Source organism: Sinocyclocheilus rhinocerous, unplaced genomic scaffold (assembly GCF_001515625.1).
Source record: "Sinocyclocheilus rhinocerous isolate Xijiao unplaced genomic scaffold, SAMN03320098_v1.1 scaffold907, whole genome shotgun sequence".
NCBI classification, from domain to species: domain Eukaryota; kingdom Metazoa; phylum Chordata; class Actinopteri; order Cypriniformes; family Cyprinidae; genus Sinocyclocheilus; species Sinocyclocheilus rhinocerous.
The window spans coordinates 39,682-54,637 of record NW_015662569.1 but is presented as its reverse complement, the minus strand read 5'-3'; the positions used below and the strand labels follow the sequence as shown (position 1 = coordinate 54,637).

Here is a 14,956-nt window from a genome sequence, read left to right as displayed (position 1 = left end):
CTCACAACTGGATCCGACTAAGTTTGCAAGGTTTGTGAAATTAAATGTTCATTAGTCATTCAAAGATTTGTTTAAATGATATAAATGCGTATTTGCTGAATGCTGACGGCAAATGAGAAAGTATTACAATGTTTGCCTTTCTAATACTAACAATATAAAAGCAATCGTTATAATACTTTTTTGTATAGCCTACATTTTAATTCCTTTGTTTAACAGTTCTATCTGATTATTAGATAGACTTCTATCTATATTAGACAGAACTGAACGACGACAGCGAACAAGAGGGAGAATGTGAGCGGTGTGCTCAGGCGCTGCCGTTCTCAGCGCCGTCAAAATACAAGTCCCGCCTCGAACACATCGGCCAAACAGAAAAACTTATCGGCCGATGCCGATATTTGAAAAATGCCAAATATCGGCCGATATATCGGTCGTCCACTAGATTAAACCACCCGATTCATATAAATTACTTTTTGTACGAAAAAAAAAAAGTATTAAAGTTTTGGATGCGTAGACTTTCAATGGATAGACAAAAAGGATATTAAAAATAACTTTATTTGCGTTCTGAAGATAAACAACAGTCTTATGGGTTTTGAACAACATGAGGGTGAGCAGATGATGACACATTTCATTTACGCGTGAACTAACCCTTTCACTACGGCACAGACAGGAAGTGAGCAGCCTTCAATTAATAACAGACTGAATTTCAGTCCACTGATGATCACAAACTTAAGCGCTATTTACAAGTCTTGCAATATAAGAAAAAGAGCATCTCATAAAGCATTTCATTGGTTGGAGCTAATATTAATCCTGACCAATGAGGAATGGACTAGCTCTGCCCTTGCGTAGGTCATAGTTACTGCAACTGCAGATGTTAAACCAGATCAAAACAGATTTTAAAAAAAAAGCAGCAAAAAAAAAAAAACTTCCTGTGCAAGTGAAAATGCATTTGCCTGTATTTGCCTCAAATACGGACTCTGCTCCGAAACCTAGTGAGCTGCTTCCCTGTCTACGGTCTTCTAAAGTGAATGATCTGGAACACTCTACATGAGCAGCAACTCCACATGTCCCACAAACAACTCTCTGCATGGGACACTCAACTCAAAACTGATTCCTAGAGAGTTCGATGTAACACACAGTATATTGATGATGCTGCATACGTTTCATAATATCATCAGGAGCCCATCTAAATAGGCAACTCACTAGGTTTTGGAACAGAGCAGCACACACAGGAAATATAAAGAGCTTACAACAAAAAAGCAACAGGGCAGACAAGCTACTCGCCCCAACGAGTGCACCTGTTTGGCATCAGTGCATCTCTCATTTCAGAAAAAAGACCAGCCCTGAACGGGGAGAAAAAACGTCAATGAAAGCCAAGTTCTCTGCCTCCTTTCGTGCACGGAGGGGGGTCTAGGGATCAAGGGTTAAGGGTCATCAGCACACCTGGTGTCGGCTTTGCTGCCGCTTGCGGAGCTTTTCTTCACATCCATCTTAAAGGAGAACTGCGCCTGGCCCTTTCGGGGTGTGGACGGGTCCTCCATCAAGAACTCCACGATGTGTGGGCTTTCCTCGTTGCGGCAGAGGTAGCCTTTGTTGATGACATGCATGATGCAGGACAGCACATCTGTAGTGCTGCAGCTGAAGCGAACCGAGCCGCGAGTCCGACTCGCCTCCTGCTTCTGACACCTGTCCAATACCTGCAACAGCACAGGAGACACACAAAAACTCATCTTCTCTAACATGGTTTTTCTATCAATTTTGTTTATAATTCACACACACAAAAAAAACAAAAAAAACAAAATAAGAAAGATACATACAAAAGAATATTTTCCATTAAGACAATAAAGTCTACTTTCAGGACTGTTAGATTTAAATTATGACAATTTTCATGGAAATTACTATGAAACTATGACCTTTTGTGTAGAAATCAGCATCAAAAGCAGTACAACCAATAATATCATTATATAAACACATCACAATTTAAATGTTTTCTTTATATATTATAATTTGGGGATTTGGGGGACATGTGCTTAATTGCCATAATGACTGTGTAATGAATTATGAGCTGGGTATGATCTTAACGGAGTACAGAATGAAAATTCTGTCATCGTTTTCTCTCCCTCCACTTGTTCCAAACCTGTATGGGTTTCTTTCAGCTGTTGAACACAAAAGAAGGTATTTTGAAAAATGTTAGTATCCAAACAGTTGATGGTAGCCATTGACTTCCATAGTAGGGGAAAAAATGGATACTAGTTTGGATACTAACATGTTTCAAAATATCTTTTGTGTTCAACAGAAGAAAGAAACTCATACAGGTTTGGAACAAGTGGAGGGAGAGTAAACGATGGAAGAATTTTCATCCTGGAAGTGAACCACTCCTTTAATAGGTTCTATGACATTCATGATTATTTTAACAACAAAACAAAGGGCTGCCTACAGGGGTCAGGCACTCCTTTGCTGATCCATACTTTACCTTGAACACTAAATTGTCAATATGCATCTCCTTCTCATTCTTCATGATCTGCACAATGAGACAGTAGATGTAGTTCCTCTTCCTCTCCAGTGTGAGCGCAGCATCTTCATCCACATTCAGGTAGGTCTGCGCGGGAAGCAGGAAATGGTAGCCGTGTCTGTCTGAGCTCTGCGAGAGGGTCTTCTTGTTCAGTCCCAGGAACCCTGAAAAATTCAACAGAGTTAAATGGTTTTCAACTCGAATTTTTTTAAACACTGAACTGAGTGATTCATTTAAAGTGATTCAAACATTAAACTTTTTAAATGTATTTACACTACACGTCAAAAGTTTGGAACAATTAGAAGGTTTTTTTTATGTTTTTTGAAAGTCACCAAGACTGCATGATTAAAAATACAGTAAAACGGTATTGTGAAATACTATTAGAATTTAAAATAAGACTTTTCTATTTTAATATAATTTAAAATGTAATTTATTCCTGTGTTAAATGCTGAAAATTCAAATATGCTGATCTGAAGCCCAATTATTATTGATTACTTATTATTGAGCTTCAAATCAGCTACTGAAAATTCAGCTTTGCCATCACAGGATCACAAAGTTTCAATTTAAAACTTTTTTTTTTTTTATTGTTATGACATTTAACAACTTTTTTTTTTACTGTATTTTGATCAAATAAATGCAGCCTTGGTGAGCATAAGAGACTTACAAAAACATACATATATCTAAAAAAAAACAAAATCTTATTCCAAACTTTTGACCAGAAGTGTATATGATTCTTAAAATACTTCCTCTATTTTATCCCTTGACGCACTGATTATTTTTCTTTAAATCGATGCATCAAGAAAACAGATGTCATCTCATTCTGTTGTAATGAGGTGGAGTTCTCACCTTTCATGGGGTCTTGGCTGGAGCCGGTGTGAGTGAGAATCCCCTTCTCTGCAGTGAGAGGCTTGAGGGCATGGCTCAGCATGGCTGGAGAGAGACCTGTGGCCTGCTGCAGCATCTCCACACTCACATCCTGTAGAACCGGAAGAAAGTGAACAATTCTGACACACCAAATCTTCATATCATGCCCAGGTTTGTACTGGTCTTCAGACAGTACCTCATGTTTGTTGAACTGTAGCAGGATGTACATCTGCAGTGTGGAGACGTAGAGAGTACAGGAGCCATACTGAAGCTCAGCGTGGCCGAGCCATGTCCACTGCAGGCGCCGAGGCTTACTGTGGGTCAAACCATACATGCGCTGACCTACAGGACAGATACACAGGTGCGGATTAACTTCAAACTACAACAGAACAGCCAGAGAGAATAGGTCTTACTAGGCCGTGTCATTCACACTGCCAGAGATTATGGATTTTTCAACTAACTGTTGGCGTAAAACTCTGTGAATTCGGCAAGGTAATTGCAGAGTTGAGCAGGGAAGTGTTTGCGGGGCTCCTCGAGGTAGCAGGGAGCTGACACAACCCAACAGCGTGGGGACAACACCAACACTTTCACGTCACTCTCTTCCTCGGGTTCAGACACATCCTCATCCATCATCTGATCAAAAACACACGATGAACAGCAAAATGGACCGCATTAGCAATTAAAAGGACAAAGGATTTCTAGAAGAAAGTCTCTTGGCATCTTACTAACATTTAGATCATCACAAATCCTGTATAGAAAAGATACACAGGGATGTACATCAGATGTTTCATCACTATATTATCTGACATTTGATTTTCAGCAATACACTTATTTGCAGATACGTCAAAAACATGCCTTGATGTGATTATGATATGATTATATTTAGGAGCCTGTGATCAAAATATATCGACACTGTATATATCGATATTAATGTATTAGTTTACACAACCAGTTACATTTTTATTAACTCAAAAATGCAAAACGAGGTACTCGAATTACTAAAAAAAAATACATTCAGGCTATACAGAAATACATTTATATATTTATAGCTAACATGAGTGCATATCGCTAAATGCAGGTGTAAAAGAGGTCTGAAACTTTTTGAGCTTGTCCACTTTCGACCTCTTCCGCTCACATTCGACCGGATTGCTTTCGTAGTGTAAACGCTCATGTGGTCAAACAGCAACTAAAGACCGCTTCCTCTCTACCTACTAACCTAATTCGAAAACATTATGGGATGTGTTGTTGAAATGCACTAGCCAGATGGGATTTAAACTTTGCTGGCTGAAATTGTAAGTTTGGTTTGAAGGCGATTAAATGTCAAAAGCACAATGTTCGCTTGCCATTTTTTGTTCTAACACAAACGTAACACAGGTGGAAACAATCAGAACAGAAACAAAAGTTGCTCTCCATATAATTTTCTGTCGTCTCCTTTTGCATTCCTATGTAAACAGCGTAAACTTGTTTCAAAATATTAGATCAAAAGATCAGAAAAAGCCCTTACATAGACCCCCCCCTCAAAGAAATCAGGAAAGTGGTCAAAAGAGAGATGAAAACAGCGGGTGTAAACGGTAATGTGTCCCCCTAATCCGATTGACCAAAACGCATCTTAATAATAGCAACTGTAAACAGGGCCTTACATAAAATGTCAATCATTCTCACCTCCTCAAAGTTTTCCAGATTCGTGTCCAGCTGCTGTAGACGATAAAGATGAAACTCCTGTTGAAGCTCCTCAGATTCACTGAGGTTGGTCAGCATCTGCTGGGGAAACCGGTTTGGGAAGCAGGTACCGATCTGCTCAACCACACCGCTCTCTAACCACATCTTCCCCTGACCCAACAGCCGATCACCCAGATAGTACCTGAACACAGAGATGAACAACAGGGTGAACAGAGCTGTATTAATAGCTAGTGTCTTCCCAGGACAAGTTTCATGTGCCGTTCTTTTTAATCTAATAGCAATAATGGCTGTTTCAATGATAAAAGAGTTAAGTTGATAATCGAACAAATACATACAGAGATCAAAAATCAAATATTATAGAAAAGAAAAAGATTTAGATAACGGTTTCTGAAATATCACTCAGCCCAATTTAGCAACAGCTGTTTTCACACCTGTAAAAGTGCTCAAAGGTGTTAGCCAGCTCCAGTCCGGAGAGGAACAGCATGGGCTCCAGGAACTGCTGGAGCTGGTTCAAGGTGTCCACATTCCCAGAGTCCACTCCACTTTCCTGGATCATCTTGTCTATGTACTGTGCAAAACGTTCACTCACCTTCAAATGAGAAAAATAAATAAATAGAATTACTTTCAAATTCTCATTTCAATTCAAAATAACTTGATGGTCCAAAAAACGAATTCTAATGATAATGAAGAATTCCCTGTTAACTCACATGCATAGCGGTCAGGATGGAGAGCTGGAGCAAGGCGGCAGAAAAGCCCTGACGGAGCGCAAGCACAAAGGCAGTGTGCTGGCCAAAAAGCTCCTCCATGGCATTCTTTAGCTGGAGGAACAGACCTCTGTAACGCTCTACGAAGTCAGGGAGGCTGCATGTCGAATCTAGGAAACTCTTTACCTGGAAAGAGCCAAACAAAATTTACTCCAGAGTTACAGGAATTGATAAATGTAATTTTGCATCAGTACAACTCATTTTAGGCTGAGACACACTGATGGTCAATCAACATATTTTTCATTAAAGGGGTCATATGATGCGATTTAAATTTTTCCTTTCTCTTTGGAGTGTTACAAGCTCTTGGTGCATAAAGAAGATCTGTAAAGTTGCAAAGAATGAAGTTTCAAATCCAAAGAGATATTCTTTATAAAAGTTAAGAGTCAACCACGCCTACCTAAAACGGCTCGTTCTAACACGCCCCCACATACCTACATCACGATGTGGGAAGATTTGCATAACACAGCCCAAATGTTCACGCAAAGAAAGAAGGCGTAACAGTATGTGGAAAATAATGTGTTTTTTTAACCTTAAACCGCGCATAAACATTTCATTACACCAAATACACAAAATAATGTTCTTTTTAGCAACATCATATGACCCCTTTAAATGAACTGAAACATGGACAACATGGACACTTTGCTCAGGTATTTTGACTCATTTGATAATCCTTTCATCTACTAAATAAAACCGTAGTAGCTCCTTTTAACACATTTCTCCCCATTTAAATCCTACATTTCACCAAACTTAAAATAAATGTCTAACCTGTCGCTGAACAACACCTTGCCAGCACAAAGCGATGCCTGCAATGCTGCTCGTATTCTTCACTTTCGGTTTGCTAGAGGATGAAGATGAGCTTACTACAGTCATTTCCTTATTCTTTCCCTCTTTACCATCTGCAAACAAAAACACATAAATAAAGACTTTTGACAAGTTGCTGCAAATGTCAAAAACAAATCACACATATGGCTACCAACCAAAACATCAGCAAAAACAATGTGGCAGCAATTAGGGCTGCACAATTAATCAAAGTTCTGGTTCCCTTTAAATCTGTGGTAAACTTTTAACAAGCATTATGAACACAAAGCATTTAAGTGATTATTTTGAATTCCGAGTCTTTTTGGCCTCCACAAATCTAATGTAAAGCAATGGGTTGCAGAAAAGCATTTCATCTGATTTGGAAAAATGGCACATTAAAAACTGTCAAGTATACAGGTGCATCTCAATATATTAGAACGTCATGGAAAAGTTCATTTATTTCAGTAATTCAACTCATTTTTTATTGGTCTTATGGAGTATTCTAATTTGTTGAGATAGTGAGTTGGTGGGTTTTTGTTAAATGTGAGCCAAAATCATCACAATTAAAAGAACCAAAGACTTAAACTACTTCAGTCTGTGTGCACTGAATTTATTTAATACACGAGTTTCACAATTTGAGTTGAATTACTGAAATAAATGAACTTTTCCACGACATTCTAATTTATTGAGATGCACCTGTATAATTTTTCCAATGCAAAATAGAATTGAAATACTAAATGTAGTAATGATAAAATTCAGTATTATATAACATTACAACAAAAATAATATTCTACTTGACTATGGGGAAAAATAAAATAAAACAGTCAAACTAAAGTGGACCAGATAGAAATTCACTTTCAAATTTTGGCTTCAATGTGAATGCAAAGAAAACAGTTCATTTTCACTGGATTTGATTTTGAAGTACATGTTTGGTTCTGGTAACAATGGCTCAAGTGTGAAGTGTTTGTACTTGCAGCAGAACATCTACAAAACACAACATCATTTTAGAGATAAAAGGGCATTAAAAATTAACAATTTGCAGTTTTTCAACAACCTCATTGGCCTGAAAGCTGCTGTTTCAAAACGGACTATGCTTTTTTCTTGATATTTTGTTATCCAAGAATCTGAAACACATGAAATGTTTCTCAAATTGCAGTTCAAGCCGTAAATTATCAAATTGTGCAACCCTACCAGCAATTTGAATGGGAAGCCAGAGCAATTCAAAATTAAATTTAAAGGCAGCGGAACTGAATAATAATAAAAAAAATAAATAAATAAGAATATAAATAAATAATTAAGAGGCATTGTCAGATGGATGGGGTGCTGCAAAATACATAAAATGAAGTCAAAATAGAAAAACATTGGCAACTACACTATTACTTACTCTTCAAATCTCTGCTTCTGTTGATACCTTCTGAAAACAAGAAAAATACCTTAAAACACAGAAGCCTTCATTTAACACAATCTACAGAAGGTGGTTAAGGTGGTTTAAAAATAGCACACCTGTTCTCTGGCTTACCAGAAAAGACTTAGATAGGACCACCGTGAAACTAACAAACATGTCTCACATATAAACAAAAAGTACCCCACAGATGATAGTGGCACTCCAGTCTCTAGAATGAAGTATTGTAGTTTTTACTGTTTTAAAGGCACTCACTGGATTTGATGGGAGGTTTGAGCTCTTCTGTATCAACTGTGCTGGTGTCCACATGGACAAGCAAATGAGTGAGACGCCGCACACGGGAGTTGAAGATGGAGGCTGAGCTCTTACATCTCTTGGAAGAATCGGCGTTCTCCAAATAATCATTCATCAACCAGGACAGAGGGCTGAGAGTAGAAGTCTCTGTTATAAAGAAGATCAGAAATTCAATCCAGATCACATGGACCACCAACAGTTTATACTTCACATGAAGATACTGGATTGCAGTCATTCAAGCACTTTTCAGAAGATTGACACCATAAATTTGACGTTTTTTTTTTTTGCATCAATCTATTTCACATAAACACTTCTCTAACCAGCATGCAAAAACAAAACAAAAACAGTGGTTTATTGATTTTTATGGATTTGTCAGATGGTCTCTTCCTTTTTAAGTGGGCGGTACTTAGCCAGAAGGTCCTGGAAAGTGGGCCAGACTTTAGTCAGGTAAGTGCTGCTTACCTGAGATAGTGATGCTCTGTACGATGGGGGTGATGAGAGCTTCCCAGCAGGTCCGGCCTAAAGCCTCTGCGGCCTCGGCATCAGGCAGAAAACGGTCAGCAAACATCTGCTCATGTTTCAGGGCACTGTTTAACCTGAAGCCCAGAGAGACGCACATAAATATAAGAGGTTTTAAAATAAATCAGCAGCAATAACACCTCCTATCCTCTTAATTATGCTCTATGGCAGAAGGTCTCACTTGCTAAAAAGCTGCAGCAGCTGGTTCTTGTCCTCCAGGATCTCCTGGCACCAGGTGTGAGCTTTTGTCGTATGGAAGAGATAAGTGCGGCAGCACAGCTGCTCCTTAAACACCGGCCAGAACGTGGGCTTTGGGCCCAGAACCTCAAACCCGTGCACTCGTGTGTCAATGCCACCCTGTTGACAGGAAGAAACATAATTTGTACTAGAAGTGGAATTAAAAACACCTCGGGCTTTATGTAGAACTTCAGGCAAGTTCTGCCACAGTTCATTCAATAGGTCTAACCTGTTGACATCTTTTGACTCTGATCTGAACGATGGGCCAGAAGCGGCTCATATTCTCCAGCAAAACCACATGGCTGGCAGAGGGTGCCACATTTACCTGTTCAACACAAAAAAGAAAAGAAAGTATCATCTTGAAGTTCAATGTGCAATCATCACACCTGAGAGATACATGAGAAGAGCCTTCTCACAGTGTTGAGTTCAGTATTGATGTTTGTGGGATCATCTCCTCCTAGAACTACAATTCGAGCTGGCATGTAACTCGAGTCCTCGCTGGCTACAAGCACAGTCAACTGCCTGTGAATGAAGAAAATGATAAAGGATTTTCATCAGTTGCAGTGACAGAAATATATTCTTCCATTTAAAGGCAATTTTTGCCCCCTTAAGCTGATTTCTATGTCCAATTTTTATACAAGGACAAATTTATCATCAAACCTTATTAAATATATGCCAGTAAGACACAATAGGGCAGTTACAAATGAATGAACAATGTCGTACAATTTTTAATACAGAAATCCACCAGAACAAAGCAAGTGATTTTTTTATGAACAGGTTGTTTGAATGTTCATATAAATTGAATCATTCACTTTTACTGTTATTATTCTACTAACTAAAATTGATCAAAAAAGAAAAAAACTGACAATATTGTGACTAACATTTATTGAGCATTTAAGTTTGTTGTTTATTGAACTGTTAAAAAAATAAATAAAAGTTATTGCTTAACTATATCATGCATTAAAAAATTTCATTTAGGCGATTTTTTTTGTCCCTTTATCTTGAATTTGAGGCATTAATTTCCAGCACTGATTAGCTGTTGCCATAACGATAATCTAGAGTTTCCTTTAGCAGCATTCACTAAATAAAGAGTAGCTAGGCCAGCATACCTGATGATCACCCCTTTATGCATGTAAATGTTGATAAAATGGGAGCCGGTACAGCCGTTGGATTCCCAGTAGGTTTTGGGGTTTTTGTCTGTCAGCTTGTTAGCTCGATGGTGATTGGAGGAGACCTCCACCTTCTCCCAGCATTTGTCCTCTTTTAGTTCCACACTGGAGCCTGGAGAACATCACACCATCAAATCAATGAAAGCGTTTGGTAACTGGGATAGTTATATACCTAAACCTTTACTAGTAACATAGCACAGCTGTTGTAAAGCAAAGGCTTTAAATGAATATTTCACCCAAGGATAAAAATTTGATTATTACATTGTTATTACATGTAGTTCAAATTATTTAGTTTTGGTAGGTACAAAGAGGGATTTTCTTTGGATGGTGATTCTCACCCAAAGTTATCTCATGATTTCAGAAAACTTTAAAGTCATGATGAAAGGGAAGTAGCAACAGATCTTTTCTTCCACATTGTGACATACATGCTTGTTTAACAAATTATCGAAAAACAAAATATGTAAGGCAGGGACTTGCTTATATCCATCGGTTGTTGCACTTTAAAACAAATGTGAGTTTGCAATCATTAGTGGAAGTGCAGCTGAGATTTTTGAGTGAATTGTTGCTTTAAAGGGGGTCATGAACTGAGAAATCAAATTTCCCTTGATCTTTTGACATATAACAGGTCAATGTACTATAAAAACATCCTTTAAGTTTCTCGTTAGTTTAAAAACAGCTTTTATCAAAACCAAGCTCAGAAAACGACTGGTTTTGGAATGTAACACTTTATGACGTAATAGTGTGGATAAGCACCGCCTCCGCAGGAGGAGATCAACGCCTGCTTCTACATCACTGCTTCTTTAGCCCCGCCCACTGATACGTGCTTGTAGTAGTAGGAGAGGAAATACTAGAGAGTCGCAAACACAGGATTACTCCATCAACAGAACTATACCATAACACATCTAAATCGGACGAGAGCGCTGCTGTCGCAAAATCAATTTCTCTTTCAGGTCAGAAGCGATGTGAATGCTTGAGTATGTCAGAAATAGAGCGGGACAACAGTTTACTGTCAGGGATTTGTTGTGTCGCATCCAGTGTAGACAGAATCGCTGATTATAATGGGTTCTGTTGTCTATACTCGCATTGCGCCGCTCGCGTCTGGAGTAAACGCAACGTAAAATTAGCAAAGAGCTCCAGATCGCATCAGTGAAACACCGTTTGCTTTACTTTGCTACGGATTCATTTTTAAACAAGACAGTATGATGCAGGCTTTTCAGAGAGACTGAAAGTAAAGGATGATGCAGTGCCGAGTCTGACTAGAGTGGATCCAACAGTAATCTCGCAACAGATAAGTGTGAGTGAACATGCTTTTACCACTATTGCATTGTCTGTTCCAGACCATTTGATATATACGGAGCATTTATACGTTTTGAACCCAAATGACCCATGTTGTTTTCAGAGTACAGCAGAGTCCATCTGTTATTTTAATAAGCAAAACTGTTAGCCAATCATAGCAGGGGGCGTTTACTTGCGAGTCTTACTGTGCTTTCACACCTGTAGATCGATTGCTTTGTTCCGAAACAGGGATTAAAATTATTTTCGTTGGTCCGTTAGATCGGATTGCTTTCTCACTACAACTGAACCGCTCCAGAGTTTATTTCCAATCGAGCCGAGACCACCTCGTTCAGGCGATCTCGGACCGATTGGTTTGGCGTGGATCCGAGCGCGATTGCCGTGTTCACATATTCCCAAACGAACCAAGCTAAGGGGGGAAACGCGCCAGGTTCCGAAACAACGGGCCAGGTGCGAAAGCACCCTTAAATGCGCCCGCTTATAAAAACAGACGGTTCTGCAGAGAGACTCAAAAACAGGATAGAAAATAGCCTATTACTTATAAATAGTTTTTTTATGTAAAATCACATTAACATTATAAGTGAAACTCAGAGAACATTATAAAATAATAAAAAGATTACCCCTTTAATGATTACTTTTTACATCAAGTGTTTTAGGAACAGACCTTGGCACAAGTTGCGCAGGAACACATCAAAGAAGGGAATATTGATGGGCTGATGGCTGCGCCGATGCTCTTCAATCTGACCGAGGACCATCTAAAGATACAGATATGAGCGTGTAATTAAGTGAACATGTCTATTAATTATCCTGATAGTCTAACAAACCATTAAACATGTCCTCATTATGTTCTAGGAATGAACCATCTGATAACACCTGCTTTGTTATGCTACATCTAACTGTTTATGTAAAGGCCTTCTAAGGAACTAGTCTGTTCGAGGTCAGGTGACCCAGAAACCAGCCTAATTATATAAGGCTTCCCTAGTATATTTAGTAGAATGGTTGTTCAGGCAACTTGGAGAACTCAGACTAGTTGATTTTGAAAATATCTATTTTTGAACAGGCTTTACCTGTATACATCCTGCCAGCACACTGGTGGTCATTTTCTTGTAGAGGCTGGCGTACTTCTCACAGTCGTTGATCAGGTCCCGCAGCTCCGTGACCATGAGCAGGCTGGTGCTGTGTTTGTCCAGGGCTTTGAGAAGAGCCTCTTTGGTGCCCAGCCGACACATCACAACAGCATAGTCTTTATTCAGAGATGCAAGTCGATACAAGAAGCGGATGAACTGCTGTACGACCTAAGTGGGGATAAAGAGGCATGAAATACTACCATTACGAAACCATGATCTTATAAAGCTAAATGAAGTGAAAGTACCTCTCTGTCACTGACAAAGGCTGTCATAGATGACAGGCAAGGCTCAATACTCTCATGCCACGGCAACAGATCCTCCTGGTAATTATCTAAAAACTTATTCAAAATCCTGTGGAGTATGAAAGAGTCAATGCATTATTAGCAAATAAAACAATATCATCAATACAGTCAAGAAATCAATAATACAATATTGAAATCAAGACTTTAACTAGTTTAAGGAATATAAAAAAAATGCATTTATTTTTCTTGGATGTCATCTCCAAACTCTAATTGTTTTATTTTCATTTATTTTGAACCATTTCAATAAATAAATAAATAAGTATGTATGTATGTATTGCATCTACCTCAAACTAGCTTGAAATAGCAGTTATCTATTTATTAGCTAATTCTATTTAAGTCAAGGGCTCACCTCAGGATGGACAGCTGTGCAGCCCGATCCGCTCTGTGCTGGTCCATGAGGCGGATGAGGTCCTGGAAGGTGTCTCTGCTCCGCGTTACCTCGTTTCTCTCTTCCTCCAGTTGGGTGGCGTCGTCACAGAGCAGCTGCTCCAGGGTCAGTATAACCTCTTTAGTGGCTGGCATTTCCTTCAGACTCGCCACCAACATCTTCAGCTCGGTGTCCTTAAAGTCATGCTCATCTTGAGACTCTACAAAGGCAAACAGAGCTGCATGTTACTTCAAATGAGGTACAGACATTTGTAATCCAAGCCAAGAATGAATGTGTATCGCTTTATTAACATACTGCTTATTAGAGGGGTGTGTTGGAGACGACTATGTATTTTAGCCTAATACTTTTATAAACCCCTCACTGTTCAAATCATCCCTGCACTCCTAACTAATTACATTATGATGGTAATTATTAGTTGTTTGTTAGCAGGTTTTTTAAAGCACCCAAAAGCAGTTCAATTTGGCAAGCAGTTAAAATAAAGCATGATGGTACCTTTTTTCTCCAGTTTGTGAACCATGGAGATGTGGTTGAGGGCGATAATAGCCAGCATGCTGTGCTGATTCTGAGCAGAAAGGCACTTCTTTAGCGTGGCACTGACATTGCAGGCGACTAGCTGCTCTGCCAGGCTCTTGTGGCTGGAAATCAGCATGATGATGACCAGCAGCCCGTTCCGCACGGACAACCCGCGACTGCATAAACCACAGCAGTAAAATGAATGTGAATTCTGCAAACAAAGTCAATCACGCTACATCTGAAGTAGACTTCAAACCTCTTACCCTGCTGTGCTGAGCATGAGGTCAATGGCAGAAGGGATGGCACACAGGAGCCCTTTGGAGCCTTCGGGTGTAGCAGAGCCTATGCTTGCGAAAATCTCCAGCATCATCTGAGTGCCAGACTCAGAAAGAGGCAGACAGCCACCCACACTGCGAGGGTCATGTTTACTGGCACCTGTGATGACCTTTAGAGTCTGGAGAAAGCGATTCATTTTTATTTCAATAATCCTGCATCCTTCAAGTGTACACTTGCAATGTACTGACAATATGATTTAAAAAGTCGGTGCTCAACAGGGATGAGAATTGTAAAGAATGCAATGATTCTGGCTCCAATTCCAATTAACAATACTTAACCCTTGGGCACCCTTAGGGACATTTTTGTGTTTTTTGTATTTTAGTTTTTTGATCGTTTTGGCTGTGTTAATACAAACAGCACACAGAAATTTGTATTTTTATTGGAATTGTCATATTTCGCCCTCATTTGCTTTCATAAATCTATTTTACAGTAGTAACAAAAAACAGTTTCACTCAGGACAAAACATTCCCATTAAAACTACAATATTTAATCTCAGTGCCACTTAAGCATGTGTATTTAAATTTTTAAGGCATAAAACATTAATTTAATTTATCTTTTAATTAATGAAAATTAAACAAATCTTATTTTTTGGAAAATAAAGGGGATTTAATATTACAATTAAAACACTGAAGAAATATTGTATGATTATTCCTTAAAAATAAGGTTTTAATAATTTTAGTAGTAGTAGTAGCCTATTACGTACATTCTGCCGAACAAAAGTAATATATTTCTGCCGCAATGTCTTCAAGTTAAACCGAACC

The 14,956-nt window shown here is 38.8% G+C and overlaps 1 protein-coding gene across 5 annotated transcripts in view; it reads right to left on the bottom strand.

Moving 5' to 3' along the window:
* cul9 (cullin 9) overlaps positions 1-14,956 on the bottom strand; it is a 59,443-nt gene that overhangs the window by 15,325 nt on the left and 29,162 nt on the right. For 3 of the 5 annotated variants that reach the window (XM_016538120.1, XM_016538123.1, XM_016538124.1), the window contains 22 exons: positions 14,123-14,313; positions 13,839-14,035; positions 13,308-13,545; positions 12,902-13,007; positions 12,597-12,824; positions 12,194-12,284; positions 10,177-10,348; positions 9,484-9,589; positions 9,297-9,392; positions 9,012-9,187; positions 8,774-8,907; positions 8,273-8,458; positions 8,000-8,029; positions 6,583-6,713; positions 5,761-5,943; positions 5,485-5,642; positions 5,036-5,234; positions 3,835-4,006; positions 3,570-3,715; positions 3,356-3,485; positions 2,471-2,673; positions 1,441-1,694 (listed from right to left, as the gene is read on the bottom strand). In XM_016538120.1, coding sequence (XP_016393606.1) covers positions 1,441-1,694; positions 2,471-2,673; positions 3,356-3,485; positions 3,570-3,715; positions 3,835-4,006; positions 5,036-5,234; positions 5,485-5,642; positions 5,761-5,943; positions 6,583-6,713; positions 8,000-8,029; positions 8,273-8,458; positions 8,774-8,907; positions 9,012-9,187; positions 9,297-9,392; positions 9,484-9,589; positions 10,177-10,348; positions 12,194-12,284; positions 12,597-12,824; positions 12,902-13,007; positions 13,308-13,545; positions 13,839-14,035; positions 14,123-14,313 — 3,527 coding nt within the window. The remainder of the gene's footprint in view (positions 1-1,440; positions 1,695-2,470; positions 2,674-3,355; positions 3,486-3,569; positions 3,716-3,834; positions 4,007-5,035; positions 5,235-5,484; positions 5,643-5,760; positions 5,944-6,582; positions 6,714-7,999; positions 8,030-8,272; positions 8,459-8,773; positions 8,908-9,011; positions 9,188-9,296; positions 9,393-9,483; positions 9,590-10,176; positions 10,349-12,193; positions 12,285-12,596; positions 12,825-12,901; positions 13,008-13,307; positions 13,546-13,838; positions 14,036-14,122; positions 14,314-14,956) is intronic. The other 2 variants (XM_016538121.1, XM_016538122.1) reach the window with 2 other exon arrangements.